This window comes from Talpa occidentalis, unplaced genomic scaffold, assembly GCF_014898055.3.
Source record: "Talpa occidentalis isolate TD23 unplaced genomic scaffold, MPIMG_talOcc4v2.1 talOcc4.2, whole genome shotgun sequence".
Lineage (NCBI taxonomy): Eukaryota > Metazoa > Chordata > Mammalia > Eulipotyphla > Talpidae > Talpa > Talpa occidentalis.
In genome coordinates, this window is record NW_023602073.1 from 131,830,994 (window position 1) to 131,850,589 (window position 19,596).

At 37.7% G+C, this 19,596-nt stretch overlaps 1 protein-coding gene across 1 annotated transcript; it reads right to left on the reverse strand.

Annotated features, from left to right (window-relative positions):
• Positions 1–11,676: 11,676 nt before the first annotated feature.
• Positions 11,677–15,507, reverse strand: LOC119253464 (RNA polymerase II subunit A C-terminal domain phosphatase SSU72-like). Its single transcript, XM_037520996.2, has 2 exons — positions 15,480–15,507; positions 11,677–14,295 (listed from the first exon to the last, which is right to left on the reverse strand). Exon 2 carries the CDS (start codon positions 14,163–14,165, stop codon positions 13,443–13,445), a length of 723 nt encoding a protein of 240 aa, XP_037376893.1. The 5' UTR covers positions 14,166–14,295; positions 15,480–15,507; the 3' UTR covers positions 11,677–13,442.
• Between the last annotated feature and the right edge of the window lie 4,089 nt (positions 15,508–19,596).

A 19,596-nucleotide genomic window follows, 5' to 3' on the forward strand; every position in this document is an offset into this window, starting at 1 on the left:
TGCCTCACTAGTGCTGACTTGGAAATTCCAGATTGATTGGTTTAAAATTCCACTTTTAGGGAGAGGCTGAAACTACAGCTAAGTTAGATAAAAAGACTTGACGGGGGCTATGAGGGCACAGGAGAAATGTACATTGTCCATCTGACTTTCCTCTTGGGCTGGTAAGGTAAACAAATAAAATTGATTCAGATTAGTAGGAGAAAAGGAGCAAACTCAATTATGTTTATGTATGGCTGTAAGTTCCAGAGTGAAAGGGCCAGACAAAGAGCTTTTATTTCAACATGAGCTAATGAATGAAACAGAAACCCTGGGTATCAAGGAGAAGAAAGATAATTTCAACAAAATGAAGGGATGACTCATGTTTATCTGCAAATATGGATATGTTTCTCAGATTGAAAAGCCTTTTTCTTTTAAAGGAGTTATTTATTTATGTATACAAGAGCTGGGACACAGGCCAGGAAGGCGGGGGGCAGTGAGAGGACTCACCAGAGACAGAGTGGGGAGCAGAACAGGCGGAGCCACTGAAATATACTGCTGAGGGGCACAGCAGGTGAGACAGGAGATGTCTGCTGCGCCATATGGGTTGCTCCCTGGTGGGCCAGGAATTGAACTCTTGCTGCAGAGGCCTCGGATTGCCTCATAGTGCAGTGCTTTACCCCTTGCGACACCAGGGAGGCCCTCGAGAAGTCATTTCTACAGATAATTCCACATCTGGATAATAAAACTCCAATCTTTGTTCTAGGTAATCAAACAAACGTGACACTTCTCTGATTAGGAGCCTCACTTGACCTTGGCTTGAGATAACTGACATGCCAAAGGGGTATGTGCTGAGGAGGCCAGGGCTGAAGACCTAAGGACTTGGCATAATTGACTCCATTTTAGCCCTTCTATTTACTCTTATTTTTTAACAGACGGGAGGTCCAGAAAGACTTCGAAGACATGTTGTAGAAGCTTCAGACAACATGACACTATCCAAATCATCAATACAGCATAAAGGTATTTTCCAAATGGCATCAGAAATTCAATTTAGAGACCTGGGTGGGTTCAGAAGTCTGTCTGCATTTTCAACTCACCAGGTGAATCTCATGCCCCCTGGGTTTGGAAACCTCATCTCTAGAAATGTGTTGCATAGACTTCCTGCCCTTAGAATCAAAGAGAAACTCAGATCGGGCCAGAGATTTAAGAATCAAGTAGTGAGATAATTTCCAGTACGTGGTGATACTCCAGAAAAGCAACATCAGAGGAAGCAGAAATCTGACACTTCAGGGCAGTGTTGGGGAGTAGGAGCAGTGTCCTAGATGTGTAAGTGGAACTCATTGTGTTTTCAAGTGACCTCATGTGAAACACACTTGGATGATTGAAGGGGAAATTTGCTTTACATGGAGATCTGGCAGGAGGTGGAGGAGGCAATTGTCAAGGAAGTGTGTTGTGTGGCATTTTTGTTAATATAACCTCATCTGCATGTGTGGGTTCTGTTAACATGAAATAACAAGAAATCAGGTTACAAGTATAGATGAGAAAGCTGTGGTTCACACACTACACACTTGGCTTGTTTTTTAAGCGTTTAAGATAACAGTGGAATTCCAACAAAGTTGGAAGGAAGAACAATGGTTTCCTGTGGTGGACTATGGGTGCTTTGGCAGTGGGTGCGCTATGCTAACAACACCTAAAAAGGGGAATCTTATACTTGAAAAATGCAAACGATGTAAAACAACATTAGTGCAATTAAAAAAAGAGAGAAGCAAAACATTTCTGATGGTTTTGGAAATAAAGAGTGGGACATTCTTTAAGTTGGAACACATTGTTTTGTTCTTGGCAAAGCTTCCACTAATATAACTGAGCAAATTTTTACAACAAAGTTCGAAGTAGTGTTTGCAAATTGAGTTTGCATGTCCATCGATGTAGACTTCAATATGGATACATGTCACTTAAATTGTTTTTACTAATTTTTCTCACAGTGTTTTTGGAAATCATTTATTAATGCAATTCTTATGTAAAAGGAAGAGCTCAGCAAAGAGAATATAGAGCCAGAAAGTCCAATTTTCCCTGCCCCCCAAAAGCTTCATTTACCTGTTCATTTAAATTTAAATATTCAAGTATGTATATGTTTGCAATGTAGCCCGGGTAATCTAAAAGAAAGGAAAATCTTGTGCTTTAAATGGGAAATGAAGCCTTTTTATTTTTTGCAAATAATTGACCATGTCTGAAAGAGTTTTAAGATTTCTCAAGAGACAAAATGAATCATAGCAAGTAGCTGGGTACACTTTATTTTGCTGGTTATGAAAATGTTGTGAAATTAGACATTCTGGAATCAGATGATTGTGTAACACAGTGAATCTGCTAAAAACCCCTGCGTTTTATGTTTTAACAGGGTGGATTTTATTTCATCTGAATTATATGTCAGTAAGGCTATTATTAAATAAAATATTAATGAAAAGACACAAGAAAATTCAGCCATAAAAGACACACAGAATCACCAGACTTCCTGGTTTTTACTAAAAGTTTAAGGATAGAGTGGTCACGATCAAAACACATATCAGGCACCTGGTGGGAGATTTTTTTGAAAAATCTTAATAGACAGAAAATATGTGAATAAAAGAAATCATGGCCAAAAAAGGATGATGATTACCAGGGGAGCAGGGGCAAAGGCAAGAGGGTGCAGGGGAGGCAGATGGGGTTCGGATGAGCATGGGTGGTTTGGTGGGGGTTAAAAAGTTTTAAATAAAAAACTCCTTCCTCTCTCTCTCTCTCTCTCTCTCTCTCTCTCTCTCTCTCTCTCCTTTCTTTCCTACAGAATAGATAGAAAGAATAGACCTACAAAAAAAAATTTCCCTGATGAGCAGACACAATGCATTAGAATAATCATATCCAAACACCAAATGGAATTTATCTCAGGGATACCTTAATAGTTTGACAAACAGTTACACTCTGGCAGGCTGGCTGCCTGCCAGATTGAAGCTCACAGTTTAGGGAAGGAAACCCATACAATACATTCCTGATTATATGTTTGTGTTGCTGTAGAAAGACTATGGAAGAAAACTAAAGAGAGGTAAGAATCAGCCACTGGCTGCGAGAACAAGGAAGCCTCTTCAGGAGTTTCTAAGAATGAATCAGATTTGGGGCAAAAGGGAATCTGAGAAGCTTAGGTGTCTGGAATGTGCATTTCTGGAGAAGGGAAGGTGGACAATGATTTGTATCTTTAAAAAATACACAAGAGATCGTTCTTATCGGTGGTGCTGTGTTTAAGTTTCTTTGAGGAAGGAATTAGTTTAAGAGGCAAAATGGCTGACAGAGCTTGAGAAGGAAATGCCTTTGACATGGATCAATTTCCTCGTTAATAAGTATCACATCAGAGAACTGCTAAAATATGTGAAGAGCAGAAGTCATGTTAGTCTTGATTTTCTCATCTCTTCACATTCCAGTAAAATAAAAAACACAAAGTTCATCAGAAGAGCAGCAATTTACAAAGATGTTTACATTTCCTTTAAAAATCCTTTTATGTCAAATATGCATAGCAGAGAAATGAAACCCCAAGTTCCTGTCCCAAAGAGGAAATACCATCTACTTTACAACTTTGTATATTAATCCTATAATAATATAATATAGAATATCCTGTACAATATATATATAGTATGTAGTATATAAATAGCGTAGGATATAACATATAGCATAAGTTAAAATATATGGTATAGGATATTCTACAGTAGTATTTGTTTTCTGCTTCTTAAATTGAATTTCTATTTACCATGACCAATGCTATATTTAGTTCATGTAGTTTCATAGCTCTTGATATATTTCTGCCAAATTTGATTTTTCTTTGCCTCAGTTTTCATATCTGAAAAATTAGTGGATTAGACTAGAGATAATCTTTCCATTATCCTTCAACTTGAACATTGTTCTGAAAATTGAAAGCTATTTTCAATCTTGCAATAACTGCTTTAATCCACCAGATGTCAATACAACATAGCAACACATTTTTGGTTATTTAAACCTCTTAGATTCTAGATTGAAAATGAGGAGAATAATAGTAATGGTGTTTTATTTGTGTTATTTATTTTTTGTTAAAAGATCAAAATATCAAATACTCTGGTTAAACAACGACAATAAATAAACCTGTTCTACTTCAAAGTCTATAAGCATAGCTCTACTAGACTTAATATTTTTCAAGGATACCATCTTTCCATTGTGTACATTTAAAAATTCAGGTCCTCTTCTAAAATCAATACTTGTAGATTACTGCCTATTAGATAACCAAGGCACAAAAACTTGAAAATATATTATTCAGTCACTAAATGACATCCTACAATTTAATTTTTCAGGAGAAATGTTAAATATAACCAGAGATAATGTTCTTGCCAAAATGGTATGTTAAGAGTTAATTTACATATTAAATGTGAAGTTGTTTATTAAATTATTAAATTAATAATCTTCATGACAGATTTTAATTCTTATGATAAATTCTGCATATAAAGATATACTTTACTGTTTCCTTGATAAAAGGGATAATAAAAATTATTTTCAATATTTCAGAATGATGGTCATGTTCAAATCAGAATGCTGAAAAAAGTAGCTACTATTTTTTCATTAACTTCAAGTATAGCAGAATAAGAAAAATACTGGTGTTTCAGTTATTTTGTTTCTAAAAATTCTACTTCTGGCTTGTGCACCATTATAAATAATGTGGTTAACATGTTTGAATTTTGAACACTCTTTCTCTTTCCCTAGTGAAAACCAGAAAAAATACAACATTGGAAATATTAATCATTCTCAGTTTTGTAGAACAGCAATAATTAGGATTGCAAAAAAGGTGAGACAGACAAATGGGGGCAACTGTAGGTAATTGCAATGAAGGATTCATCTTGCATTAACTATTGCTTTTATTTGTATTATTTTATTATTTATTATTATTGTATTTGTATTTTTGCATTAACTATTTGTTTTTATGTTGCAATCTCAACTGTAAATTGCTGATAAGTCTTAATATATAATTATTTATTTCCAGTTAAGATCAGAATTATTTCTAATCAAGGTCAGAATTTTCTTTTTTTTTTTTTTAAAGATTTATTTATTAATACAAGAACCAGGGTACTGGCCAGATGCGCGGGAGGGTGAGAGGATTCACCAGAGACAGAGTGGGAAACAGAACAGGCAGACTGATGAAATACACTGCTGAGGGGAGCGACAGGCGCGACAGGAGAGGTTTGCTGTGCCATGTGGGATTCTCACCGGCTGGCGGGCATCGAACCCACGCTGCAGAGGCCACGGACAGCTTCACAGTGCGGCGCTCAAACGCCTGTGCCACCAGGGAGGCCCAAGGTCAGAATTTTCTACATGCTTCAATAAATCTAAACCTGTATTTTACATACTATTCCTTGTGAAATTATTATTAAAATAGCCACCAGTTTAAAAAAATGACATTTTCTATGGAGTGACATTGTGGCTTGAACTTTATTTAATAGATAGATTCATTTCTTAGGTAGCCATCATGTTGTAGACATCTATTCTTCGTGACAAATGAAACAATAACATAACAATCTTGGGAATTTTGCATTTTTTTGCACTTATCATTTATAGACTGAAAGGTCTAGGCTTTTTCTTAAAAGAATGTGATTGCTATTTAATTTTATATTTACCTTAAATTCACTTTGAACACGCTAACAGGTATGTGGTTTTGATAATCTTGTCCCCACACAGGAAGGCAAGATTCGTGTGCTTTAGTGAGTTCCTTCTGCAGCAAATCCCTCCTCCTCCCAGGAATGACTTACAAAACCTTTTCCATGCCCTGAAAGGTGACAATTTGGGGATAAAACAGCCTAACAGACCAGCTTGGAGTCACTGAATGTTTCTTATAATTTCTAGTGTAGCTGCAATCAGCTACCAAGTTTGAGGACCAAGTCAGCCTGATAAAAGTGTATTTAAAATGAAAATTACACGGCCTCCCCGGTGGCGCAGTGGTTGAAACTGCCCGCGGCCTCTGTGGCACCGGTTCGATCCCCGGCTGCTCCCACGCCACCGGAGGAGGGTCCCACATGGCACACAGACCTCTCCTGCCGCCCGCTGCTCCCCTCAGCAGTGTACTTCGGTCCTTCTACCTGCTCTGCTCCCCGCTCTGGCTCTGGTGAATTCTCTCACCCTCCCATGCTTCTGACTGTACCCAGTGCTTGTATAAATAAATAAATAAATCTTTTAAAAATAAAATAAAATAAAATGAAAATTACAATGGAGCCAAGCATAGTATCAAGTCTATGTAAACTGACAGTAATATTTGTATTATTTACAATCTACTTGTTTGTATTGTTTTATCCCTAAATATGAAGTTTTTCTAATATTTTCAGTTTACCTTTTATTATTGCTTTGTAAAAATTTATAGTTTTATGTAAATAGGTCCTGTCCATATCTTGTAAAGTTATTTCTAGGCATACAATATCATCCCATGGCTGTGGATTTTTGTTTGTTTATTGTATATCCTTTCACTCCATGGGACTCTAAAGATTGTTATTTGATTTGGGGAGGATAATATGGATATATAATCATATCATATACAAAAATGATGATCATCTATGTAGATTATTAAGACCTATTAAGGTAGATGTTGATAATATAATCAAAACATGATTTAAACTTCTTCACTTAAGTTTTTCCCAGTTTCCACATTCAAATCTAATAATTTTATTCTTATATATATATTTTTTCCTTGAATATTCATTTAAGTGGATTAAGAAATATGGAGGTTTTTTTAAAGATTTATTTATGCATGCAAGAACTGGGGTACCAGTCAGAGGTGTGGGAGGGTGAGAGGATTCACCAGAAACAGAGTAGGGAACAGAATAGGCAGACAGACTGAAATACACTGTTGAGGGAGCAGCTGGCAAAATAGGAGAGGTTTGTTGTGCCATGTGGGTATCTCCTTGGCCGGCCAGGGATGGAACTCGTGCTGCAGAGTCTGTAGACAGCTCCACAGTGCCACCAGGGAGGCCTGAAATTTGGAGCTTTTAAAAAGTAAAATGTAGCTACATTTTTTTTTTTTTTGCATAGTACTGAAAATATTAGAAATGGTGTACTAAATGTTATATTTAACATAGTAAGACTATAATTACAAATAAAATCAATCATGACTACATTATCATGATCTATAAAAAATATAAATTGATTCTGCTTTTAGTTAAGATTATCTTTGTTGGGCCTCTCTGGTGGCGCAGCGGGTTGAGCACTGCACTGTGAAGCTGTCTGCAGCCTCTGCAGTGCGGGTTCTATCCCGGTTTTCCAGATGGCCAGCGAGAACCCACATGGCGTGGCAGACCTCTGGTATTGCACCCGCTGCTCCCCTCAGCAGTGTATTTCGTCAGTCTGCCTCTTCTGCTCCCTGCTCTGTCTCTGGTGAATCCTCTCACCCTCCAGCGCCTCTGGCCTGTATCCCAGCTCTTGTATAAAAATAAATAAATCTTAAAAAAAAAAAAAAGATCTTTGTTAACTAGTTAATTATTCAAGATAAGAAACAATTTTTTTTTCATAGAAAACCTTTGGCAACATGGTTTATGCACTGGGCAGAAGAATTCTTAATAGTGTAAACATGGACTTAATCCTGCCCACGCTACAGACACTAATAATGTGTTTTTTTAATTGAGATAAAAAGGGTAGACAACACTGTATATGATTTATGGGAATGTTCACACCTCCTCAGATATTTGACTCCATACACACTCACCACCACAGCACCCATTGTTCTTTAGCACAGACTACTGGATGCCCCCCTCTTACTTTGTTCCAAACCCATCCTTCCTCGCCCTCTAGTAGTGCTAATGCTTTTCGAGCTAAAATAATCCAATTAAATTTTTAAGAGGAGAAGCAGGTAATCTGTTTATTGCAGAGTAGTTATTTTTATTGTAGAAGTATGTGGAAAAAATTTGTGCTGATAAATTTACTTCAAGGAGATTTTTTGATAACATACTTCCAGGTAATTTTTGCATTAAATTTGCTTTATAACATAGTATTTTGACATATTTCATTATAGACTATTTTCTAGATCCATTGCTACTTCCTTTTTAATGCATATTCATACTTGAAAAAATTATTATAAAATTATTATAATGTAAAATTGAGATTTGCTGCCAAAATGATAAAATACTAAGTTCTACATTTAGTTAATGTTATCCTAAGGGCAGATTATTGAAGTTCATTAAGAATAAATTTTTCAAGCATTAAAAGAAAACTGAATGAACAATATTCAGATTCTTAATTAAATCTCTGCAAAAGGGAATTTATTAGTAAATCTTCATGAATTTGTAAGCTTAAAGAGCTCTAACAAAATGACAAAATAAAAATAAATCTAGATGCATTTATAAAGGAATAAATTTTAATCAATTCATGAAGTTAACTTCAGAATTAAAGATGTCTGCATGTTTCAACAATATAAAAATGATAAAACTGGATTTGATTTTTCTGACTGCTGATAATTAAACTTTTTGCAGCAAAATATGCTTTGACATAAATTACCCTAATATTTTTCATGTAAACTGTCAGTAAAATGTTATTTAAAATAAAATATATATCTCTATGTTACTTATATAAAATATGTATTTTTGCATATCTGATAAAATATCTGAAAGGATTTTTAATTTTTTTGCCAGTGAGATCTCTATTAATTTAGTAGAACTAAAATAAAACTTAGCAAAAATATAGTGCATTTGTCATCCTCTCAACAAAATAGTTATGTGATTATCTGCACAAAGACACAGAGTCGATTAGTTTGAGCTCAATTTGAAGATACTTCACAATACTTTAAGTTTCATAAATAATAACCATAGTGGTGCTACATTTTACACTAAATAGTTTTAGCAATTATTGTCAGCATATAATTTGTAGTTGCAAGGGATTTTCATTATGGATAGTGTCTACACATTAATATATATTTTATATAGATCATATCACACATAAAAATAATGATAGAGATTTATAAAATTTATCTTCACATATAAATAACTAAAGTAAATAAAAACCGTAATAGAGTTCTTATTAAAAAATACATCTAATCAGTGAGAACAAGCATAAAAATTTGTCTAATTACATGTAAAGTTGTATCATGGATATTAAATTCATAGCATGAAATTTAGAATCACTTCGTGGATTTAAATGTATGCTTCTATATTTAAGATATTTTTTCAAGAGGTTCAAATTACTATGAAAAGTTTTTACAGCTAATTATATTCATAATGAGTTGTGATGAAGTAAAAACTTAAGTAAAATATTTTCAAATTAACATTCTAATTTGACACAAAAATCTAAAAATAATTCTTTAAAAACTTTGTTTTTGTATATCCATTTAGACCCACATTATATAGTTCTGTTTCTTGTTTTTTTGTGTTTTTTTATACATTTATAAGTAGTTTTTATTCAAGAAGTTATTAGAAATGTAGTGAACTCTACCTAGCAGTTTATTACAATAGATAACATTTAAATTTTTAATTAAAAAAGATCAGTTTCAGAGAAGTGTAGAAAAAGCTTGACCTTCAGAACACAACAGATCTGAGTTCTACATTGGCTGAGAGACTGGATAAATTAGTTAATCTGAACTTGAGTATGTAAGTATTAATGGAACATATATATGTATGGGAGACCTGCCACAAATCCATCTTATCAACCTATTCTATCAAAGTTCCTAAAGCCCCGGAATTATCCACGGACTGAAGGATTCGCTGGGGACTTGAGAGTTACTGTGAAGGAAATATAGGAGGAAAGGATTAATAATGCTATGCTAGCCTCAGGACTAACTTGCTTGTTTAGTGTCCATATAATCAAGAACTGATCCAAAAGATGTTACAGAATTTTCGTGGTGGTGGAGAGGGAAACAAATAACGCTAATTCCATCTAGGAAGCAGATCTGACTGGGATTGCTGGTGTTAAGTGAGTAGCAATTCAGAGAAGTAAGGGTATCTAAAACTCAAATGCCCTTTTAGATTGAAAACTTTGCTGATATTGCAACTTTCTATGACTTGAAACTTTCTGGATAGATGTGTTTTAGTAGCAGAAGAGTTAGGGTTGGGAATCATTAATTTTTCTCTTTAGTCTCCCAAATGTAGCAGCCTATCAATAGAATAAACACTGTCTCTCCATAAACTCAGCCATGAATTTTAAACAAATTAACCCTTAAATCTCCATAGTCCCCAAAGTTCGTTGTGAACACTAAACAATATTACCCACAGTGTCCTGGCAAAAACTCTAAATTTAAGCTCCTTCAGAATTTTTACACCATTGTTGTTTTTAGTAAAGATGCATCAGTTTTTGGAAATTCTTATGTTGTGTTTTTTTTTCCCTCCTGAAAACAATTTTATTGTATTTAGAGAATGCCTCATTGGGATTTAGCTTTTTTTCCTCCTATAATCTCTCTCTCACACATAAATCATATCTCATATAGTGTTTGTTTTATAAGGATTGTGGACTCCAGTCTTCCAGAATGTGTTTTAGAAAGTTGCTAAATGGAGTTCTTCTTGTGTACATTTAAAATGCATATTCAGGACATGCAAATGAATTGTAGTTCAATTAAGCATTTAAAAAAAAAAAAAAAAAAGCCCTAACTGTCCTGTTAATGAACTGCACATAGGCACTAAAAAGACATTCTATCAAGATGGGATTACAAGGATCCTGTCCTTAATTATAAGCTGTTAAGGCCATTTTCAGGTAGAAATAAAGAGGGTAACAGTTGTTCAATTAGAGGTGAACATTCATCTAGGAGAGGAAAAAAGCCTTTCTCTGATAAGACCCAGAAATCTTGTTTTTCTGCTAATGCGATTTCATACATTTTTGTTGCATGGTGGGCTGAGCAGCATTCCTGCTCTGTTGCCTCGGATGGGAATTGTTCAGCATCATGTCACACATAGCTGTGACCAGAGTCCTCATGCTGAGCACTGAAGTGATCCCATGGTTGCAGTGACAGTTGGCGGGAGAAAGCAGGAGCACACTGAGTCAGTCTCAGCCTCTTCCCATCTCTCTGCAGCCTAGCATTCTTTTCAGGTTTATTCATGAGCTCATCACTGGGGAGGAAAAAACTTTGTCTGCACTATAACATTACATTTAAAAGCTATAAATTCTACTAGGCTATAAATACTACCCCTGGTAAACACCACCTCTCATAAAATCTGTGTGCATGCCCATGTGTGAATATACTTGGATTTTCTCTCTATTCACTGCACCTTACAACTCCATTAAATCTTGAACATTCTGAAATCTAGTGGTTAAAACAGTGACAATTTTGCTCTGCTTTCTTGAAATGGAGAAGAAAGAAAATAAAATCTTTGTTTAAAACAAGTTTGTTGGTTCAATCTTCCTTTTCTTGGGTTAAGTACACATTATATACTAGCTTGATTTATTTAACTTGCTGTGAACGAAAATATGAACTACAACTTCAGGAAGACTATAGGCCTATCTTCTTTTTTAATAACAACATAATTATTTGTGTGTGGACGCACACACACACACAGGTGAGTGAGCACATGCACATGTATACCCATGTGTGTAGTCTTTATATGCCAGAAAATCTCCTTCGAGTCCAATTGGAGTCCTATTTCATTTTTAGCTAGTTATTATTGTCTGGTTCCAAGTGAAAATCAACTATTAATTCAGATTACTCATATTATTTCCCTCCAACACCAAAAAGGTTGTAATTAAGGAAGTGTTTCTTAGTTAATATTTGGAGGAAAGGAAAGTGTGGTTATGAATCTCATTCTGCAGCAAGCATGTCGAAAATTTATGTGTAATACAAACAGATTTTATTGAAAGTAACCCATTCCTTACAAACTGGACTCAACTTTGGGTTTCCCCAGCTTCTTTTAGTGATATGCACATTGTGATTTTCCTCAGGGTACAGAGCAGTTACTCTTCACTTCTACAGCATCTTGGGAGCAGGAAATCCTTCCTTGCCTTTCTATTCCCCCATTTATGCCATTTATGCCATGCTGGACTTGGGTAACAAGGCAGTTTGTGGGCTGCTTTCTAGTCCCACCACGCAGATCTTTCTTCTGCTTCTGAACCTTTCTGGTCACAAGAATTCCAGGGCCTGATCTTCTGTCCTTGGGCTCCCTTTTCTCCATTCAGAAATCTTCCTAGAGTCTCTGTAGAGGAACTGAGTTTCTAAGACCCATAGGTTATGTCACCCTTTCCAGGAAGCAGGAAAGGCAGGCACCTTTCAGCTAAGTAAATGGACAATTGGGGATAAACAAAATGCAGGGTGGCAACCATTATTCTGCCATATTTTGGTAGACTAAAGAAAACCAATTCCCTTTGTCTTTACTCTCAAAACTTTCCCCCCTAAAAGTCATTATTTGCTCATAGTGCCTTCTTTACTAAGTTCAGAATGAAGTAGGGGTGGTAGAAGGGTGAGGTGGTCTGGAAGGTTGGGGTCAATATCAGCTATCATCCTGAGGACTCTGCTTTTCTCTGCACGGTGGTTTCACTTCTCCAGCCTTCTCTGCTGGGAGGAGACATGACCAGCATCGTTTCTCAGAATATATATATATGAAAGAAGATTGGGCTCCTTCCTTTTGTAGCTGAAAGAATACATTCCTTTGGAAGCATTATGATGAGCTTTACTTGAGTCATCCATTTGACCTTGGACAAATCACTATGGCCATGTGAAATGAAGATTATTACATACCCAGAATGGTCATGTGCCAATACAAGTCCCTCAGGAGTACATTGAAATTAGATGCCCTATCACAACTACATGACTACAATAGCCAAAAAAAGGGAAAATAGAAATGCTCTTATGTAGAGAAAAACAGTTGGTGCTTATCTCAAATACCTATCAAACTCTGTTTTAATTCTGGGTAATGTATCATGGAGCTACTGATTTGTAACAAACAGCTCTTAGTTTATCTGAATATAACAAAAAAATCTTTCTTATTCATCAAGTTCAGCTGAATGATTGTAATTCTTACACCTGAACTAACAGAATGGTTTATATCAATTACATCTTAGTTTAAAAAAAAAAAAGCAACTAATTCTTAGTGCAGCAGCAGCAGCAATTTATTCGACAATTGCAGGTTCTCTCCTAATAAGGTACAGCCTGTTGTTTATTGGGGATCTGTATATTACAGCCAGTTTGGGGGGAGGTGTGCGTGGTGAGGGGAGGGAGGGCACAGTGACAGGCACACATGGATGGGGGAAATGCACACTAAACCAATTTCTGTCTTGGTTAAAGGGGAAAAAAACTACAAACAATATCCTACTCATAAAAATGTGGGCTAGAAAACCTGATTGTTTGTACTCTGGCATTTATGTATCTGTTCTCATTTGATATATTCAGTTTATTTGGATACTACCATCCACAGGCAGAATACCTAAAAGTGGAAGCAAGTATCCCGAAGGAAAAAGTATTAACAAAAGGAAGTATTAACAAAAGAAAAGTATTAACAAAACGTATTAACAAAAGATGGCCTCGGGCAGGCTGGTCAGTAGAAGCAGACGGTGTGCAGGAAGGGGCGGCCGCTTTTCTCCTCGAACTCCTGCAGCAGCTCGTCCATCTCGTTCTCCATGTCCTCCATGTGCTGCAGGCACTGACAGAGCTCGCAGAGGAGGAAGGCGCCCAGGGTGGCCTCCTCGTGGTTGTCCTGGATGTCGACATTGACCACATGCACCGGCTGGCAGGTCTCCTGCTCTCTGGAGGTGAGGTCTTCCACCACCTGGTCGTACACTCTCTCCTCGCAGGTGAGGATCAGATCGAACTGATCCTTACAGTTCTGGAACCTTTCTGGCCGGGGTTTGATTCTCTTATTTCTGTCCAACATATGTAAGATGCCATTCTGCGTATAGAGTTCTTTGTCCTTCCTCAGGAGATCATTGTACATCTGCTCGTACGTGGTTTTGAAATCGTAAACATTGGGCTTGTCAGGGGCGGGTCCCGGCAGCTTCACGTGAGTCCCTGTTCCGAAGGACCGGACATTGAAGCCCCGTTTGCTGAGGATGTTGTGCGCCTCCATGCTCCGGTTCTGATTGCTCGAGCACACCACGGCCACCCGCAGCAGCGCCGACATGGCACTCACTTCGGCCCACGCCTCCTCAGGGATCTCAGCAGGCAGGGAAGCTTCCGGCCAACAAGATGGCGGCAGTTGGCGGCTGGAAGTTATGACGCCAGCGACGTAGTGCGTGGGCGAGCACGGGTTCCCACTGCGCATGTGCAGAGTGCTGGGCACCTGCGGAGGGAAGCACCAGTGTCCTGGGTGTCAGGCTGGTTGGAGAAGTTGCAGCGTGGGTACCACGAAGAGTCGTTCTGCAGCCTGGAACCGTTGCTGTTCCTAACAGCAGCTGTTTGTAAAGCATAATTCTAATAAAAGACTGTAATATGTGTCTTTATCATTTGCGATGAGTCCTATATTTCCCTTTGCCCGTGTTGGAGTGCATTTATCAAGTTTAATTGGTTGTCTGAGTGAATCTTTATTTATTTTTTTGAAGATTTATGTATTTATGCATAAAAGGGCTGGGTTACAGGCCAGAGATGCGGGGAGGGTGAGAGGATTCACCAGAGAGAGCGGGGAACAGAACAGGCAGATGTAATGTAATACACTGCTGAGGGGAGCAGCGGGAGAGACAGGAGAGGTCTGCTGTGCCATGTGGGTAGCTCCTTGGTCAGGAATTGAACTCCTGCTGCAGAGGCTGCGGATAGGTTGCGTCTTAACTCCTTGCACAATCAGGGAGACCCCACCAGTGAATTTTTAAAAGAGAACTTAGGATGGTAGCTAATAGTACAAATCAGTTTTGTTTAATTTGAAATTAGAATCTTATTTGCTGTTCAACTGTTTTGTACACTTTAATGCACAGCTAACACTTAAAAACTTTGGCCATAACAATAATCCAAAGGGTTCATGGTAAGAAAAATATTGACTTATTTAAATATTGATTGATTCAGTAAGAAAAATACTGATTGGCTTATAAGATCAAAGGCTAATAAAAGCCTTATTATTAGCCTTTAAGAAATTTTTCTTACCTGGGTACTATAAAGAGCTCTAAATGTTTAAAAATTTGCTTGTCATATTAAATCTTCAATCCACTTGAATTGTTTTGTGTGAAAAAAGCAGGTATCCAACCCAAATATTTAGTAAACCAACAAAAAGGTGTTCAATTTTTACTGGAAAACAGCAAAACAACCTACAAACCTCAGGTGAGAAACAATTTAATAAGCCTCGGATTGATTAAAAACAAATGTATCGGACAAAGCTAGTTTTGTCAAGGTGGGGAAATGACACCCGTCACAAATGGTAGGCACACAATCAGTATAAACACTTTGGAATACAGTAAGCTTGAAGTGCATATCTTTTGACTCTGCTTTGAGTCATCTTTTGACTTCTAGGTATATACACTGGAGAGACAAAGGCTCTAGAGACCTATACAGAAATGTTTGTTGCTTCATTTGTGTTAATGTGGCTATTTGAAAGGAACCTGCATATTCTATTAGGATGCTATAACAAAATACCATAAACTGAATTACTTACATGCAAAGAAATACAGTGAACCTTGTTGAATGTGATGTCTCTGGCTCCAATTTAGCTGGAAAAAAGCCTTTTCTGTCTTCTCCATGTATGAACTATTCTATACCTAGCCAATGAGCTTCAGTCAAATCTTCTTTTCCCTTAGTCCACTTGTTAGCTAATAAATTGAATGCCTGGTACCCCAAACCCATATTACTTCATTCCCTTTCTTATGTGGCTAGGCAGATTTGAGTTTTTCTCCCATCTCCTTGATTTGCCAATTGATTTGCAATACAGCGTTTTTCTTTTCTCAAAACCTGGTGTCACGGTATCCCCTTCTGTGCATATCAGGCAGTGAAACCATTGCTCTGTAACAAATTCTATTGCTAACTAACCATTTACTGATGTGTAAGGTAAGAAGTCTAACTTACATAATCACTAAGGTATTTTTTAACCTAAATTATACATGGTTCTGTAGCTCACTGGAAGCATGAATAAAGGTAATTCCTGTTTTGTATGCACATGTTTCCTTGATCTGAACTAAAATCTTTTAATAATTGTTACTAATAGAATATACAGATAAGACTTGAAAAGTCTTATTTATAACAGAATGCTTGCTATTCTGTGTATATACAAATATATATAAGAATGTACACTGAAATACCCAAACTAACATTTTATTATTTTATGGTATGAAACTTTATGGTATGAAAATACAAAATAAATTTTTGGTCTAAAACCAAATCCACCAATTGTCAGTTTTTCTTTCTATGTAACAGCCACATCATCTTTGCCTATTGAAACATGATTTGTCTTAGATTGTATCTGAGATGTCAACTTAACTAGGATGTTTCTAATATCCATAGTGAGAATGAATTTTTCCTTTTTCCTTCTCTCAGCCCTTGCTTTAACCCTCTATTGAATCATGTGGCATACTCTGGTAAGTATTAGGGATGTGAGTATGTGTTGTGTGTGCACATGTGTATGTGTAACAGGGTGGTCCCCAGGAAAGGGGGAGGTTCCCTGCCCCTCCCAAGGGAGGGTGGAGCTGAGCAGGAAGAGGAGAAGCTGCAGAAGAGACTGAGGAAGGAAGCAGGATGGAGCCAGGAGACCTGGAGGAGGCGCATGGAGCCTAGAGACACGTAAAGAAACTGCGCTTGTCTTTTGGTCGTGGACTGGGTGACACAGATGTGGGTGAGACCCGTGGGGAGGTGACCATGGCAGCTTTTATCTTGATGTTGATTTTGCTCTTTTCCTTCCGGGCTTGTCCGGTTGTTTGTGACCCTTTGCTGTGGGTCCCCACTGGAAGATGCTTTAGACTTTTAGCAGGCTTTGGGGCCTTGTTCTGGGCCAATCCCATTTGGATGGACTTTTACCCACGAGGGGATGGGTAACTTTGGGTGCTTCATTTAGAAACTAGACTCTTTGCCTTACCTGTATTGTTTCCTAGTTTTATTAAAGTTCCTTCCCATTAAAGTCTCCTATGTTTTGTGTTGATGCGGCGGATGGCAGAACCCATGTAGAATAGGCAGGTTTGTGGGGTTTGGGCTGCCCCTCTCCCTATCCTATAACATATGGACACACACATACCCCCAACATATTGTTAGTTCTTTGAGGGTAGAACTGGAATCTTACTGATCTTTCTGTCCAAACAATGTAGCACCTTGCATAAAGTAAACATACAATAAATGTTTGTTGGATCTCATTTCTGTGTCCTCTAATATATGATGCTAACTGTTCTGATTCATGCAACTCCTTGACTTCCTTAATTCCTAAGAAATTTACTTGCCAGAGATTAAAAACCACAAAGTGCAGAAAGAAGAGATAAAACACACAGATTGTCTGAGTCTTGGAAGGGATATATTACAGATGGAATTGACATTGGCAAGACACCAAATAGCATAAAAATATGGCAGTATTCATTAATTCTACCCAGTAAATAAACAAAGTTAATTTACCTTCCGGATTAGTCATAGGTCTATTACTTCTGGCCCAAACAGGGGTAGAGGCTTGCAGGCTCTTTAGGTGGTAGAACAGTTTGACCAGAGAAAGCTATATGGGCCTTCCTAAAGGTATTCCATACTGAGACTGCAGCTTATAGAACAGATCAAAGGGGCCCCACTGGGGAGAACCCTTGGTCTTGAGTGTGAGGAAATAGACTCCTTTTGTTTCTGTGGCAATGGTAGGAAATTGACCTTATCATCAGGTATCTTGCAAGATCTTTGCTTAAGGAAGAAAGGCCCCAAGCAGGGTTCCAAGCAACCAAGCCAGAATGTACCCTCCACCATTTATTTCCAGCACCAGAGTTCATTTCTCAGTAAATGGTTCCTTGGTATAAATTCTCCACTAATTCAGGTCATTGCAAACCACTTTCATAGGCCTTTTTAATGGAATGATGGGGAGAGTGTGCTTGGTTCAACGTGAGGGGAAAGAAGACAAAAATGAGTAAATGTTCTTATCTTCCAAGCTGTCGGTAACACAGGAGAAAATTTACATGTCCACACTAGTTAGGGAGGTCCCTGAACTGTTCCTGAAAGAATTCCTCATTTTATCCAATGTCCTGAATCCCTCATGAAGAGGAAAAGATAAGTAGTTTGTGTGGACTGAGTTTAGAATTTAGACAATTTCCAACTTCTTTGTTCTCATAGTTTTAAATTCCTTTCCCTTCAGTTATTTGCTCCATTAATCATTAACAGATATCCCAAAAGTGAAGGAACCTTAATGGGCCTGAAGGGCAAGCCTGGAGCCAAAGACTGTTACAGGGAGGATGAATAGACCCAGGTCGAATATGCAGGGAAGGAGGAATGGGTGGGAGTGGGCACTTTGATAGCAAATATAGGGGACCACAGAAGTAACCCCCAGGGTCATTCCAGCCCCCACTACTCTGATCTTCCAGACTGCTGAAGGTCTCCCAAGGATGTGGAGAGGCCCATACTGCAGAAGAAGGCTATTCTTGGCTTTTCGTTCAGAATACATGTTTCAGGTAGTTAGTGCCGGGAAGATGCCATCTTAGCCCTTTTATTGGGAATGTGTTCTAGATCTTCAGTGGCGGGAAGAAGCTATCTTGGACACCTTTTTGTTTAGGACTTCTAAACACTGAACAATATTTGGAGTGAGATAACTGGTCACTTGTGGCCTCTGTGACTCTGTTTTCCCTTGTTTGTTAAATAAATCCCATTACTGTTGTTCCCTGAACCTGAGTGGTCTTGCAGTTTGTGTTCGGGTGAAGAACTCAGATAGTGAACAGTAAACTATTTGCACTGGTGAAAATGTCATTGGCCAGTTTTAGTGCCCCTTAATGCCCACTAACAGAACAAGCACACATATGACCAGATTACTGTCTTTAAGGAGTTTATAACCATTTTATGGAGAAAAAGTTCATCTCCTTACATTTGTTAGCCACTCTGGGACAGAAGCTGAAAGAGCAGATTTGACATCAAAGCACAGACCTACACCTCCCCCACACTAGGGAGGGACAACAACAACACAGGTATGAAAACCTGGTAGTTACAAGATGCACCATAAAGAGTGTTTCCACAACAGACCTTCCACAGTAGGAAGCAGAAACTTAGAATCTTGTCTTACACCAGCATTTGAACAAATCCAGGATTCAAATGGCAAACATACCCAAAACATATTGTGTAGACAAAATTCACAGCAGCAAATCCTTTCAGACTCAGACAAAATCTTTTTAATTTTTCTGATCCAGACTTTGCAAAAATTCAAGTTATCTTCAAGAATCCATCAAGGCTACCAGCAATTACCAGTTACTGTTTAAGGCTATTCTGCAGTTGGCTTGCAAAACCCCTTAGGCAGAGGTCAGGAAGTTGTGAAGACAAAGGAACATATTACTGAAAAATCATTATTGCCTTTAGAAATGCTAATGAGACAGCAGAGATCACAAAAAAAAAGGTCCAAAGTCCTAGCAACAAGAACCTCTGAGTTTTACAAGAGCCCATCAAGCGGCCACACACGCCATCTTTGGTCTGGCCACTTGTTCCAACATACTACCTAATCTTTTGAGTAAAACTGTTGCACAGAATAATTTTTACAAAATCAAATCTCTTGGCAAGTGACTACAAACAAATTATAGACAGACACACAGAATATTCACAAAACCCAAGCCAGTTTTTCAACAGCA